The sequence below is a fragment of the Pseudochaenichthys georgianus genome, chromosome 4, assembly GCF_902827115.2.
Source record: "Pseudochaenichthys georgianus chromosome 4, fPseGeo1.2, whole genome shotgun sequence".
Taxonomy (NCBI): Eukaryota; Metazoa; Chordata; class Actinopteri; order Perciformes; family Channichthyidae; genus Pseudochaenichthys; species Pseudochaenichthys georgianus.
Window position 1 is genome coordinate 14,324,251 of NC_047506.1, and position 15,416 is coordinate 14,339,666.

Consider the following 15,416-nt stretch of genomic DNA (forward strand, 5'->3'; position numbering starts at 1 on the left):
AATCCGGAGAAAAGGACGGTGTGGGTCTTTTATTCCCGGAGAATACTGACTGGTGTGGCAGTATGCTCTTTTAATCCTTTTCCCCTCCGTGGAGGAGAGAAAAGAAAAAACTTCCTCGCTACCGTGGTGTCTGTAGAGAGGGAGCGAGCTAGCAACAGGTGTGCTGCTAGCTTAAAAAAATCAGACCTACCTTACTTTCTCGGGAAGAGAAGGGCGAGGTCGATTTGTAATACTAACTGCGTTAGTACTACCGTCTTCCTGCGAAGCAGAAGGAGTAGCCGGCGAGCGCCCGTCGACCGAAATGGGTATTTGGGTTCAGTCTGTGGACCGTTAAGCTTGTCCGGCTACTGTAGAGATGTGCTCTGAAGCGAGAAGAGGTGTTTGAATGACGCATGCGTTGTGGCGCAAGCTACTTATAGGGGGTGATTTCCCTGACGCTGACGTCAAGATCACCAGCCAATCAGGATTGGCGTAATGAGATTGATGCTTTTGTTTGCTCCGCGATGAGGCGCATCCCATAGTGAGACATCGAACGGAGTGTTATGAATGAGAACTCTGTATAGTAGATTAGGGTGTGCATGGGGAAAGGAGTGAATGATTTAAAAATACATCAAATAGAAGGGAACTGACACATTACCACTTAACACCTCCTGAATATTATAGACTGTGAACACCGGGCCCAGGTGTTACCAGAACCCACTGATGACCAGCATGTCCAACAGTCGGGTGAAAACAAGTACACTGTATTGATACATATTTGTATTGGGGCCTAAGCTTGTCAAGATGATAATGTTATCGGATTATTGTACGACACATGAACATTAATTATTGTAATTATGGATTTAATACTAGATTTTCATTCCAGAATTGATGTTAATTGGCTTGGAAACAGTGATGGTCCTCAATCCTTTCAGCTCCGAAACCTCAACTATGAAGTTATTTGTAGTGTATGCATGATTTTGCAACCACAGAAATGTAGAGTTAACTGCATAACATAAAAACAAGCAAATGATTATCTGGAGTTTTTTTCTCTGCTTCTCTATATCACAAAAATGTGATGCATTTGTTAATGAGAAATACCCAGCATTTCCACACAAAACTCACTTATCATTAGAAAGCCTCTTGTGACCCAGCCTAAGATGTCTGACCCTGTGGTGTGGAGCCACTGTTTTGATTTGCGGTTGTGGAGCTATATTGTTTTCCCACACTGTCCACTCTGACAATTTGTCTGTTTTATTTGCAGTGACTAAAGGAGGGGCTTGGCAAACTGTTGTGCAGCATGGAGAAAGAAGACCTGAAGGTCCTCAACAAAGGGGAAGAGGAGGAGCTGGTACGGCTCTCGGTATCATTTTACATTCGTGAACATTTTGGAATTAGTGTTTTTTTTTGCTTGTAAGACTTCTCCCCCTTTTCTCCCTCCACCCTTTAGGAGCTGCAGGGGTACCGTCTGTGTCGTTGGCGGCTGGCCCTTGTGGGCCTCGGGGTGCTGTTCACAGGGGGCTTCCTCCTCCTGCTGCTCTACTGGATGCCAGAGTGGTGCGTCAAATCCACCTGCACCCGCACCACAGCCCGCGATGCTGAAGTGGTATTGCTGCGCTCCACGGTAGGTAGAATACACAGCTGCAATAGTTAATGAAATACTTGGACATTTGATTTTGTTTCAGTCCTTGTAATTGTGAGTATTGGTATAAAAGAGCCTACGCGGTATAGAAAACAAGTGGTCCCTTTTCAAATTGCACTTTCATTCATTCATTTATTATTATTATACATCTGTTATTTTAATAATAGAACAGTATCATGAGTCTATGCAGAATATTTAAACCTCAGAGCTGTGAATGTACATTATTTATAGTATATGTTGTCTAAGCAGAGTGAGTAAATAGAGCCTGGCTGATCCTACTGAGTCACACCAGCAGAAATACACAGATAATTTGCCATGTGTCAGCCCATGTGTTCATAACACCCATGTGTGTCATTTGTGTCTTCCCTATCTCGCTGTGTTGGTCTCGTTGAATGTGTCTGCATTTTTATTTCCTGTTAATATATTATATGTACCAAACCTATTCTGATTTATTGAAGAATGTTGCCACTGACTACTCTTTTTCAATCAAATATATTAATATCGCAATACTTTGATCATCGGGCCATTGGCTAAATCCCCATTGTATTAACCCATTTGACAATAAATGTTGACTTAGGAGACATACATAGTGTCTTCACCAAATGCAGATCAGTATTTGAAGATGGATAAATAAGGATTGATGCTATGTCTGGCCACCTTATGTTCTTTAGTGATGCTGCCTTTATAGAAATGACCTACTGTAAGTTCAGCAGAAAATGTAGGTCAATTTGTAATAAAGTCCATTACAACAACCTTGCCTGTATTTGTTTGACCAGGATGAGTTCCAGCGCTGGTTCCTGGCCAGGGTACGAGTGATGCTGGCCCCGGGAAGGAACCCCTTCCACTGCCTGGAGACCCAGACCACCTCCCCTTCCTCTCCCTCCTGCCCCTTCTCCTCCCCGCCTCTGGCCAACGGACACACCCCCCACCCCTCCGAAGGCAACCCCGACCAGGAGCTCATCAAAAGATATGGCGACTACCAGCCCACACAGGTAGGCTCAAACTCCACAGTATACAGTAAGTACACACACGCTGGACACACCGATGATGGAAACCATAAACTGGCTGCCAAGCACTTATCAGTGTTTGTTTTTCCACAGTTGATCAAAGTATTACAACGCTTTAATAATGTTTAATCACATTCTATATTCATAGTGATGCTGCAAATTGTCAAAAATATGTTGCATAAAACTGAATTCTGCCTTACCCTTCTCTTTCATGCACATTTACTTATTGCCTTTTAGCATGTGGACAGCAATACAGTAAAAGTAACATGTACCCCTTCTCCCTGCTTTTCCCTCTTGTATTTCCCTTTGCTAGATCCGCTACTTTACCTTCCATAGCACGACGTATTATTGGAGCGACGAGGTGCAGAATTTTGGTGTTTTAACGTAAGCATTCTTTGGATATTTACAGAAATGTTATTTATTCCAGTTTGTAGGCGCTACTGCTTCTGAAAACTCCTCCCTTAGAGTAAGCTAAATTGAAAGCAGATTAATTAAAACTCTATCTGTAATTATGTTTTAACTTGTAAAGACCAATACATTAACATCTAAAATCCTTAACCTTTTACAACTGCAGTAATTATTAGACTTGCACCATTATGTGTAATTAAAAGTCTTGACCCTGCATTGACCCCTGCAGCGGCCTGGAGGATTTGCAGGTCAGCTGCTCCACCCTCCACTCGGAGCACAGTGTAGGCCTGACCAGGAACCAGCAGGAGTACAGGTACAGCTCACCTGTCTGAAGGATAGGTGGCACAAACTAACTGCAGTCAGACTTTATAGAACCCACATATTACTATGTTTATGCGTGCATGTGTGTTTGAGTATGTGGTTATGTTTTGACAAGAAGGTGCTGTTTACAACACTTGCTCATTAATGTCTCTTTCACCTCTTGTCAGGAGACTGTTCTTCGGAGTGAATGAAATTGCAGTGAAAGTGCCTTCTGTTTTCAAGCTGCTTATCAAAGAGGTAAGGCCCGGTTTGCCTTCACACAGGCAGCACGTCTTTGACTCGAAGTTTGAATTGTCTTGAATTAAAGACTCCTTGTCGACTTTTGTGTGCCCAGATATTAAAGTTACAATGTTGTGAATGTATCTCTGCATTTCAGTTCCTTCAAACAATGAAATACCACACTAACCAATATTTTCCCAGCTAGTAGATAAAGAGACCTTTCTAGTTTTGTGCATTCTTTTTAAGGAAACTGTTTTGGATATCTACTTGCTGTACTTCTATTAAACGAATTTAGTTTCAGTATGTAATTGGTACGTTGATAAATACTACTACCGCCCGTGCAGGCAACACAATGAACAAAAGGGGGACATCTCATCCCCTTACACATTAAACTTGTATACAGCGTGTAACATATCTAAAACTACATAAATAAATATATGTACATCTTGTAAATGAGAACTTATGCAGACGTATGGGAACTTGTTTAAATCTTCTTTTTCCCTCGTTGTCAAGGAAGCATCTTGATTAAATCCTCAAGTAGACATCTCTGTCTTTGAATAACCTCACTAATCTCTTGGTCTCCCTCCTGCAGGTCCTAAACCCTTTCTACATCTTCCAGCTCTTCAGTGTGATCCTGTGGAGTGCCGATGAGTATTACTATTATGCTGTGGCCATCCTTTTCATGTCGATCATATCCATAGCTACCTCTCTGTACACCATTAAAAAGGTGAGCTCCACAAATCTTGAGACTTTCAATACATTCAGAGACATTTATCTGACCTCACATCTGGCTACATAGTTATACTCGGGTAAATATGCGAATCAAAAAGATGTCAAAGTCCGTCTTCTTTGTTCTTTTATTCCAGCAATACATCATGCTCCACGATATGGTGGCAACTCACAGTGTTGTCCGTGTGTCTGTATGCCGACCCAACAATGGTTTGTACCTTTCTGTTTTCCTTCTTTTCTTCTGTTGTTTTTTTGTTGCAGATGGTCATTTAAATAGTAGTAGACCACATTTTTATTCTATTCTCTCCAAACGTAACCTCGCAGTAGACTTTTTTTGCTTGTGTGCTAGCCCAGACTCAATTACACAGTCCCATTGGCTGTGTTTCAGATGGCTGCTAGTATGGGACAATGCAGACTTAAAGAGAGAAAGGTGTTATGTTAGATAGAGGGCAAAGCATAGGCATTCATTTTTAAGCACTCTTTAAAAGTTCTGCACATAATATTATAGGTCTGTGTGGGTTATAGTATCTGCTGCAGAGATGCACAAGCCTTGACATTGTCATCCTGTGTCCTATCAGCTGTAGCCAATTAAAAAGTATACCAAGATTGGCCAAAGGACAAAATTAGACTCATGCTCAGAATCAGTTGGAAAACATTGCCGTGGAAGTTTGAACACTCTTATACTTTTATGTATGCATCCATTTACTGCACTGGCCCCTGTTTGCTTTGCCTCAGCTTTTTCCTGCTGCCTTCCTAGGCATGAGTAATGAGAGAAGTGCTGAACAAGGCTCTGGGGCTCTGACACACAAAATGTCTCCTTTCTCCCCCCCACATCCTCCTTCTGGTGTTGTTGAATTACACTTTTCCCCTTTCTCCACACTCCTCATTTAACTGTCTCCTATTTGTTTTACTCCACTTGTCTGAATTTAATGCACACATTTACTTTCTCCACTCCTCCCCTGCACCCCCCTCCCCCTTCCCGACAGAAATCGAAGAGATTTTGTCTACTGATCTGGTGCCCGGTGATGTGATGGTCATCCCCATCAATGGGACCATCATGCCATGTGATGCCGTGCTGGTCAGCGGCACCTGCATCGTCAATGAAAGCATGCTCACAGGTTAGAGGCGACATCTGAACATTTAAGAAACTCAGCAGAGAGCGCGGCTGTTGGCTTAACAACCGACCATAGGAGACTCTAAACAGCCAACAGCTCTTCTTGTTAATTGTCCAGCTGCCAGTGCTAATATCAGTCTAACCTCTAATTAGGTGAGAGTGTTCCTGTGACAAAGACCAACCTGCCAGACCCATTGCCTGGGGACAGGGGGGAGGATAATGACAGTGTCTTCAACACAGAGGAGCATAAGAGACACACACTCTTCTGTGGCACCCACGTCATCCAGACCCGCTTCTACACAGGCGACCTGGTCAAGGCTGTGGTGGTCCGCACAGGTAGGTCTGTGTGTGTGTGTCCCCGGGGATGTGAATTCAGGAATGTAATGTTGAGATCATCTCTAAATAGGTGTAAATGTTCTATATGTTTGTTGTAGAAACGTTGGATCTAAAACAGTGTGACATTCAAAAGTGGTTTTATTTTTTCTACATACAGTACATGCTCAGCCCATGTGTATGGTCTGTATTCTCTTGCTGGAGATGCTACTTCCATAGAGTAAGCTGTACTTAGATTCTTGACTGAAATACAAGGGTTTCATTCGTTGTTTAAATAAAGAAATCACAGGTTCTACTGTTAAAAGATCAACATAGCCTCTCTGAGGTTAGGAATATCCCTCTTATTCAGGGAGCCCCCTTATTAGGTGCTCTGCAGTGTAATCCTTGTTCGTCACAGTTTAGAGACCCTTTCTGAAAGGAGTGTAAGATCAAATATTTGAAAAATTCTCCAAAAACGTCTTTACCCAGGTTTCAGCACAGCCAAAGGCCAGCTGGTGCGCTCCATCCTTTACCCAAAACCCACCGACTTCAAACTGTACCGAGATGCCTACCTCTTCCTCTTGTGTCTGGTGGCTATAGCTGGAATTGGCTTTGTCTACTCCATCGTCCTCAGCATCATGAACAAGGTAAGCATTGTTACCTGTTTTTTTACAGAAGTAAAAGAGGGGGTGAACATGTAAGGGCAACTGCAAGAAAATCACATACTTTCCTATAGAAGATCAGGGTTAGTACGGGTGCTTGAAATCCTTGAAAATGCTTGAAATTTGACGTGGTGTTTTCAAGGTTGGGAAAGTGCTTGCATTTTGGGAATGGTGCTTGAAATTGAGAAAGTGCTTGAAAATGTAAATGCTTTACTTTTACAAAAAATGTATGTCTGACTGAATAGTTCGCTTTTTAGATTAAAAGAAAAGAATTGCTTCGCTTCTACATAAAACAGCTCCGCTGCACCTTCCCGCGCTATGCGCGCGACCTGCAAGTGTTTGTGTTACGTGTGACCTGGGCATTCTGATGAGAGTGATAGATGACTGTGTGCCAGGAGGTTGCAGTTTCAACGAGCGTTGGCTAGCAGAAGACAAATACAAGCCATGGCTAAGACGAGGGTCAAGCCCACGAATAGCCTCCTGCAAAGTTTGCAACAAATAACGATGCGAGAGTCTGCGCTGACGAGCAACATGAAAGGTACGCCGTAGAAGAGCATTTTAGATTAGGCTAACGTTGCATGTTACGTTTGTTTAAGCTAACGTTAGCAAGCTGAATAGCGAACTCGATTGAGGGATAATAATAATTGCAGTGGACAATCATTTCAGAGGAGCGTATATATGGTATGTGCGTTACAATCGCCATCGTGTGGTGTTCAGAGGATGAAGCACTCACGGCATTTCGTGTTATAGTCATGAAATATAATCTATTGATTCGACACAGAGCGATTTTGAAAGCAATGTATTTCTACTGGTAGTATGTTTCGTGCCTAAACCAAATGTGACTTGCTCTATCGAAATCAGTCACATTGACCCGAAGACACATTTTCGTTTGTATTACTGGTCTCGGGGAAGCTCGTGAGTGTGTTTGTGTATTTTTGCGTTTGTGTACCGGGGAAACACTCACAAGAAACACCGGCTGTTGTTATGCCTGCTGTGATGTTACATTAGTCCGTTCTCTGCTTGTAATTATGCCGAAGCTTCAAAGTTGTATTTATCATCTGAATTTGCCGAAACAAGTTTAATATTCTGAAAGCCAAGACTTTGTTTATTTGAAAACAGATGAAAACAAACTGTCTTTTATATAAAATTGAAGTATTATACAAGTAAAACTACATTTTGTTTTAATCCCATGTAATTGTAGAATGAACACAGTCTTCCTTTGAAGATGTATAAGTCAGGTGTCTTGAGTAGTCAACATTACCTAAAATCATTGGACACATTTGTAAATATTATTTTCCACTTGTTACCATTGTGAGTCTATTTTTATGCAGCTCTGCGTGATTGTGTGGCTACAATTCAGGCTAATACACTACCAGAGGTGGATAAGTACGCAGATGTTGTACTTGAGTAAAAGTAGAAGTACTCAGATATTGTTTGAGTAAAAGTAGAAGTACTCAGATCTTGTACTTGAGTAAAAGTAAAAGTACTCAGATCTTGTACTTAGTAAAAGTAGAAGTACTCAGATCTTGTACTTGAGTAAAAGTAGAAGTACTCGGATCGTGTACTTGAGTACAAGTAGAAGTACTCGGATCGTGTACTTGAGTACAAGTAGAAGTACTCGGATCGTGTACTTGAGTAAAAGTAGAAGTACTCAGATCTTGTACTTGGTAAAAGTAGAAGTACCAGAGTGTAGGAATACTCTGTTACAGTAAAAGTCCTGCACACTTGTTCCTCAAGTGAAAATAGAAAAGTATTCTCATCTAAATATAGTGAAAGTAGCGACACTAAAAGTAGTCGGTGTGCAGATTGGTCCATTTCAGAATAATATATATGATATGTTTTATAATGATTGATCATGAAAGTGTTCTCAAAGCTGGTAAAGGTGCAGCTAGTTTGAATGACTTTGTATACTGCAGGGTAGCTTGTGAATTTACTCCAGGTGGAACTAAAGTCTGATTTAAGACTTGATTATATTTCACATCATTCATCCACATCTGTGAAGTAACTAAAGGTATTAAATACATGTAGTGCAGTAGAAGTACACCATGTACCTCTGAACTGTAGTGGAGTAGAAGTACACCATGTACCTCTGAACTGTTGTGCAGTAGAAGTACACCATGTACCTCTGAACTGTTGTGCAGTAGAAGTACACCATGTACCTCTGAACTGTAGAGGTGTAGAAGTACACCATGTACCTCTGAACTGTAGAGAAGTAGAAGTACACCATGTACCTCTGAACTGTAGTGGAGTAGAAGTACACCATGTACCTCTGAACTGCAGTGGAGTAGAAGTACACCATGTACCTCTGAACTGCAGTGGAGTAGAAGTACACCATGTACCTCTGACTTGCGTTCACTACCAACCTAAAAGTACCTCAACAATTAATCAATAATGTATTGAAAAGTTATTTGGCTGATTGCTGTATATCGGCTCAGCCAGGTTATATGGGAGGCCCAGTCTACGTACAGATCACTAATTTTGAAATATTAAACTTAGTTTTCTTTTCTTTAATTTTTCATCCTCATGTAGAATGCTATCACGAAACACACATGTGGTTGTTTATAGCATAAAGAACATCTGATTTAATGTGAGGTAGGGAAATAATCATTTGAGTATGTGTATATAAATATGTAATTTACAACAGCTGTAAGATGCTTGAAAAGCTGGAAAATGCACCTTGAAAAGTGCTTGAATTTGACTTTGGAAAAGGTGTAAGAACCCTGGAAGATTCACTGGCTCTGTGAAATAAAGAATGATGTCCTGTGTCAAGCCCTTCATTCCCTCTGTGCAACATTGTGCTCAACATGAAACTGCATTTTATAAATGTCTGAATCACTGAGTTCCAGAGGTGGGACCAAGTCATTGTTTTGCAAGTCACAAGTAAGTCTTTGCACTCAAGTCAGGATGGGCAAAGTCAAGTCCAAGTCCTAAACTTTGAAAACCAAGTCTTAAACAAGTCATTATGTGCTTTTCACCAAATGTAATAACATCCATCAACAGAATAATACTTAATAATCAAACTGCTCTTTATTAGTCACATTAATAATGTAATAATCAATGTTCTCTCTGCTGGTAAAGTAAAGTGTTTATCTTCTATTTTAAGAGAGATAAGTAAGGTAAGGCTACCGTGACGGTTTGATTCAGAAGGAGTTTAATTGATAAGATCCCTGATGTTGAGGTGGCCAGAATGTTTATTTCCACTGTGTACAACATGTTATAAGGGACCCACAATCTATCTTTATGCAAGGGATAATATGCAGCGAGGCCGTCTCTATGGGGAAAAGAAACCTGAATCTAGATCCCTCTGCAGGTGGTACTTTAAGTATATTTTGATGATAATACTTTTCTACTTTTACTTGAGTAACATTTTGAATGCAGGACTTTTTATTGTAACCGAGTATTCCTACACTGATACTTTTACTCAAGTACAAGATCTGAACTTCTCCCACCTCTGGCAATAAATCCTGAGTGGTTACCAAAATAAAAACCCTGCTCTGAAGGTTATTTTCATTTTACAAATCCTGCACTCAGCTTTGCTTTCTCCAATATCATTGAAATGCAGCCAGATGCTGCTTCTTTTTTCAGTTTTCGGCTTCCGACGCGCTAGCATTTAAATCCGTCTCCCCGTGGCTCTGTGTAGCTGGCCTGTACCACTACACTTGCTGTCTTTGGAGCGTCTGCCCCCCACCCTTCTTTCACATAATGGTATGATCTTAGTGTGTCCTCGCATATGATTGGCCGCATGGTGGCCCAGCAAAATAAAGTCCCGTCCCTGCCTGCATGGATTTTCAGCAGCAAGAGTAGGACCGGCTGAAGACTCTGCTCTCCCCGACGGGAGTCTGCTCTTCTACCGGCAGCTCGCGATTGGCGTGTTGGAGACCCCTGAATTAAAGTATCAAGTCACCTCAAGTCAGAAGGCTCAAGTCCAAGTCAAGTCCAGAGTCATTGGTGTTCAAGTCCAAGTCGAGTCGCAAGTGTTTTGTGATTTTGTCGAGTCCAAAGTCATCAAATTGGTGACTCGAGTCCAAGTCATGTGACTCGAGTCCACACCTCTGCTGAGTTCTATAAAACATGAATGGTTTGAGACATCACTTTTCTTGTCTCTCTATCGCTTGTTGCATTACAGCAGAATAAGCATCAGCATGTTGATTTATAGCTGGAGAGTTTTCTGATCAATGTGATTATCAACCATTTTAAAGTGTCCTTACTCTGTCCTTTCTGCCCTCCCCAGGTGCCAGCTAAAACCATCATTATTGAGTCTCTGGACATCATCACCATTACTGTGCCCCCGGCGCTGCCAGCCGCCATGACAGCTGGCATTGTGTACGCCCAGCGACGCCTCAAAAACCTGGGCATTTTTTGCATCAGCCCACAAAGGATCAACATCTGCGGTCAACTCAATCTGGTCTGCTTTGACAAGGTGAGTACCTCTGGTTGTATAACTGGTAGTAGTCAGCTCTAACTTTACAGATCAACTAGAAAATAAACAAAATATGAAGAAATAGAGATATTTGTACCTCTACTGTAGTTTCTTATATTTGATTTGATTCCATGTAACTCAGTTGAATTAAACTTTCTTCCTGCTTACAGACTGGAACTCTGACAGAAGATGGATTAGACCTATGGGGAGTTCAGAGGGTAGAGAACGGCAGGTAAGCTGGTCTGGTTATCTAACAGGGAACTGCCACTGTTTCGTTGCCTTTCAGCTGCATCCAAAATATTCAAACCCCAAAGAAATCATTATCTTAAAGGTTTTAGAAATAAGTCATTCTCTTAGTTAGCCATTGATGAACTTGTATGGATTTGCTGATCACCTGGTGAGGATTCAGAATCCACAGTTTTTTTGAAGGTCTCTTGTTAACCTCATGTTTCTTCTGCCTCCAGTTTCCACCTGTCAGAGGAAAATGCATACAAGGAAAATCTGGTCAAGTCCCAGTTTGTGGCATGTATGGCCACCTGCCACTCTCTCACCAAAATAGAGGGCCAGCTGTCCGGAGACCCACTGGACCTTAAGATGTTTGAGGCCACAGGCTGGGTGAGTGGTTCTGAATCCATTCTAAAGCATGAGGATGGTCAGGGCAACACAGTGGGAAGGAGAGAAGTAATAGCACCTTTCAAAGGGTGTATGAGGGCAAATAGCCTTTTGAGTCAGGCTGACAGTGTGCAACAGAAAGAAGAAGATGGAATAAAAAATATATCTATATGACAGACAATTTTCTCAACTTTTTTTTTTATAAACTTTTGTCTACACAGATCCTGGAGGAGGCCACTGAGGAGGAAACATCTCTCCACAACCGTATCATGCCCACTGTGGTTAAACCCCCAAAACAGCTGCTGCCCCCAGAGCCTGCCGTAACACCAGAGCAGGACATGGTACGGAATTTAACCTAGTTGTTCAGAAAGATGACCACAGTTCCTCAATATATGGGAAATGTCTAAAACGGTATAAACCTGATGATATTATAAAAAAAAACGATGGCTTTAGTGTGGTCTTTTTTTATCTCTTCCTTTTTTAATAGTCATGTGATAAAAGAGTGTCTTACTCCACAGTATTTTGGCTATAAATAGAACCAGCATTTTTATGTTGCCTTAACGCAATATAAGTCATACACAGTTAATAGAAACATTTTTCAGCTATTACTGTATTGGTTGTTTTGACATATTGTGTTCTCATGGACTCGTCCCACTCTGCTCTTTCCCTATTCTAGGAGCTGTATGAGCTTTCGGTGAGTTTTCCCGCTGTATTCAAACACATTTTCTATATATATTTTTTTTCAATAAGTCATTTATTCGCATTTTCCAAGATGGACATTTTATTTTAAATGTTCTTGTCCTTCTTGACATTATTAATAAGAACCGTATTTGTTTTTGTGTATCCTTGTGTCCGTGTGCACGTGCAGTCAGCGCATGAAATAGGTATCGTGCGCCAGTTTCCCTTTTCCTCAGCCCTCCAGAGGATGTGTGTGGTGGCTCGTCTGCTAGGGGAGAAACGTATGGACGCCTACATGAAGGGGGCCCCCGAGATAGTGGCTAGCCTCTGCAAGAAAGACACAGGTGAGGAGCAAAGTAATTGTAACTAACTAAATCAGGGGTGGGGAACCTTTTTCTTCTCAAGGGCCATTTCAACATCCTCCGACGGCCTTACAAATGATTGACCTCTGCTTTAAAAAAAAAACTAAAATCACAGCCCATTCATTTGGCCTTTCTTTCATGCTGTGCAAAGAAAAAGCAACCTCCAGATATCTTACCATGACTCGCGTATCCGTGCACGTGCACGTGCACGGTTGTGGCATGACCAGAAAGATATGGACACAAGATGTGTGCAAATGTAATTAGTATCCTATCCATGTGAACATGATTGAAGTGGGGGGGACCTCACCTCCTCTAGGGGGAAGATTTCTTTTTTAAATGTTGAAGTTAAAAGCATCAATCTGGTGCACTTTGATAGCAACATTAAGAGATCTATGAATACATCTCTCAACCCATATGAAACAGAACTGGAAGCAGATTTTGTTTTTCTTTATGGATATTTTACAAATCACTCCCCTTTTTAAACTGTATTCTTGTACAAAAAACTTTTTTTTACTGTCACATAGTATTTCATACCTGTTTACTTTAGTCTCTTATTTTTTATAACTATAATGATCATATACAGATGTGCCTTTACCTCACTGGTTGTAGAAAAAGCTTCTTATATTCATTAGCATACTGTAGCTAGCTATCCAGATGCTAATAACAACAAAGTTATTGACTGTATGATCAGTATGACAGATCGCCAATGGGTTTACAACTAAAGACACAGCCAAATGGTCTCGCGGTCCGTATACGGGCCGGAGGTTCCCCACCCCTGAACTAAATGAATAGATGCATAACATATTTAAATAAGCTAAATTGATTTTCGGTATGGTTTAAAAATTACAATTCCAGCCAATAATTACATAAACTACGGATGAGGTAAACACTGTTGCTAATTCTGAATGATACCTCTCCTTCAACAAAGCCATAGATATTTGAATGTAATTAATGATCTGTCCTTCTCTAGCTTTATTCACTTCATAAACGTTTCTCTGTGTCTTTGCAGTGCCAGAAAACTTTGCAGATGTTTTAGAGGGCTACACCAAGGAGGGTTTCAGAGTCATAGCTCTGGCTCATCGACGACTTGAATCCAAACTCAGCTGGCACAAAGTCCAGAACATCAGCAGGTAGAGTTTTGTACATTATTGATAAGATTGCCTTTGACCTTAATTGTAAACCTATCCATAATGATAAATAAGTTATTCTTTCTCTTTGAAATAGGAATCACATTGAGGCAAACATGGAGTTCCTGGGTCTAATCATCATGCAGAACAAGCTGAAGGCAGAAACTCCAGCAGTGCTGGAGGACCTCCGCCAAGCCAGCATCCGCACTGTCATGGTTACTGGTGAGGCCATGCACACATACATGTACACACATTTGCACAGGTTTTATCAAAACCACTACTAACAGCACCATTATAGTCTCAAACTAAAACTCATACAGATATGCCAACGCAAATTGCTTGCAGAACTTTTTTATTTATTTGATACAGGCAGCCGGTGGGTTTGGTAATCTGCGTATTGGCACTTATTTCATCTGATGCACCTGCGATATCATGACTAATACGTTTTCTGGCCTGCTCACTGTAACTGGCACAAACTCCAATATCCACCAGAATTGTTTTTTACGTCCTTGCTTAACTTTGACCTTTTTAAACTATTTTCTAAAGTTTGCTTTACTGGTCATAAAAGGAAACAAAGTGAAGCTGAACATACACGTAGTTATTCATTTGTGAATCCTGTTCTACACAAACAGTATAAGGCACCATTTCAGAACCAGTCTTCCTCCTCTTGTTCTTCAAGTGTCCTAGCACAAAAGGCTCCTCTTCCCATTGTCCACCCAACCATCAGTTAAAGACTACAATTGAATCATTCTTATGACTTACTAATATTGGTTGTTGAGTAGTGGATCAGATAGAATCAGGGTTCGTACGGTCATTGAAAACCTGGAAAAGTCATGGAAATTCAAAATGCAAATTCCAGGCCCTGGAAAAGTTATGGAAAACGATGTTTTTCCCAAAGTTTTGGAAAAGTCATGGAAATGTAACTAAAATTGCGTCAAATATAATTTACATTTTATCTAATCGCCAAAATAATCTGCGGTCGCGAGCTGTTATGTGCCATCATGACGCGCATGGTGTTATTTTTTAATATATGAAGCGCGAGCTGTGTGCTCGAGTCTTCCTGCCTGTCGGTTGAACTCTGCTGCTCCGGTATGAGGGTCAGCTAGATTAGCTACGGTGCGTTCGTTAACTGTGCGGAGTCACTGTGGCACAGACTGCACCGCTGGTGAACAGCTGTTAGAACGGGCCGTTCAGGTGTTCAGAGCAGAGCGGCAGAGCGTGATGTGAACTGAAATGTAGAAGTACACCATGTACCTCTGAACTGTAGTGGAGTAGAAGTACACCATGTACCTCTGAACTGTAGAGGAGTAGAAGTACACCATGTACCTCTGAACTGTAGAGGAGTAGAAGTACAAAGTAGCAAAACATTGAAATACTTAAATAAAGTACAAGTATCTCAAAATTGTACCCACGTATAGTACTTGTTGAGTTTATGAACTTAGTTACTTTACACCAGTGGCTATAAAGATAGAAAGACTAAGCCTTGCACAGAGGCATGACAATACATTTTCTAAATGCTCAACAGTGCTGCCAGTATTATAAACTGACTGCTACACAATTAAAATAAATGCTTTTATATATTTCTATTAGATGTGACTCTTTGGCGTTTCTGTTATTATTGACACTGCTGCTTTCAGGGGGTCGGGTCCTTGCCACCTTTTTCATACCTGATGACTTTGCCTCCCTGACTACAGTTGCTTTAGCGTGTAGAAACTAGTAAGCCTACTATTTGATTTGTTTTAGATAGGCACAACATGTTTCATTTGCAGATGTTATTTTCCTGTTCCATGTTAAAATAAACCATTTTCAGTGGGAATTTTTTTT

At 41.1% G+C, this 15,416-nt stretch overlaps 1 protein-coding gene across 4 annotated transcripts in view; it reads left to right on the forward strand.

Moving 5' to 3' along the window:
• Positions 1-15,416, forward strand: part of atp13a3 (ATPase 13A3) — a 44,597-nt gene that overhangs the window by 19,499 nt on the left and 9,682 nt on the right. For all 4 annotated transcript variants that reach the window (XM_034081064.2, XM_071202881.1, XM_034081065.2 and 1 more), the window contains exons 3-21: positions 1,244-1,330; positions 1,430-1,603; positions 2,398-2,613; positions 2,942-3,012; positions 3,266-3,349; positions 3,525-3,594; positions 4,169-4,303; positions 4,443-4,515; positions 5,292-5,423; positions 5,573-5,755; positions 6,221-6,378; positions 10,625-10,813; positions 10,984-11,045; positions 11,278-11,428; positions 11,647-11,766; positions 12,102-12,119; positions 12,294-12,447; positions 13,475-13,595; positions 13,690-13,814. In XM_034081064.2, coding sequence (XP_033936955.1) covers positions 1,280-1,330; positions 1,430-1,603; positions 2,398-2,613; positions 2,942-3,012; positions 3,266-3,349; positions 3,525-3,594; positions 4,169-4,303; positions 4,443-4,515; positions 5,292-5,423; positions 5,573-5,755; positions 6,221-6,378; positions 10,625-10,813; positions 10,984-11,045; positions 11,278-11,428; positions 11,647-11,766; positions 12,102-12,119; positions 12,294-12,447; positions 13,475-13,595; positions 13,690-13,814 — 2,287 coding nt within the window. In that variant the 5' untranslated portion in view covers positions 1,244-1,279. The remainder of the gene's footprint in view (positions 1-1,243; positions 1,331-1,429; positions 1,604-2,397; positions 2,614-2,941; positions 3,013-3,265; positions 3,350-3,524; positions 3,595-4,168; positions 4,304-4,442; positions 4,516-5,291; positions 5,424-5,572; positions 5,756-6,220; positions 6,379-10,624; positions 10,814-10,983; positions 11,046-11,277; positions 11,429-11,646; positions 11,767-12,101; positions 12,120-12,293; positions 12,448-13,474; positions 13,596-13,689; positions 13,815-15,416) is intronic.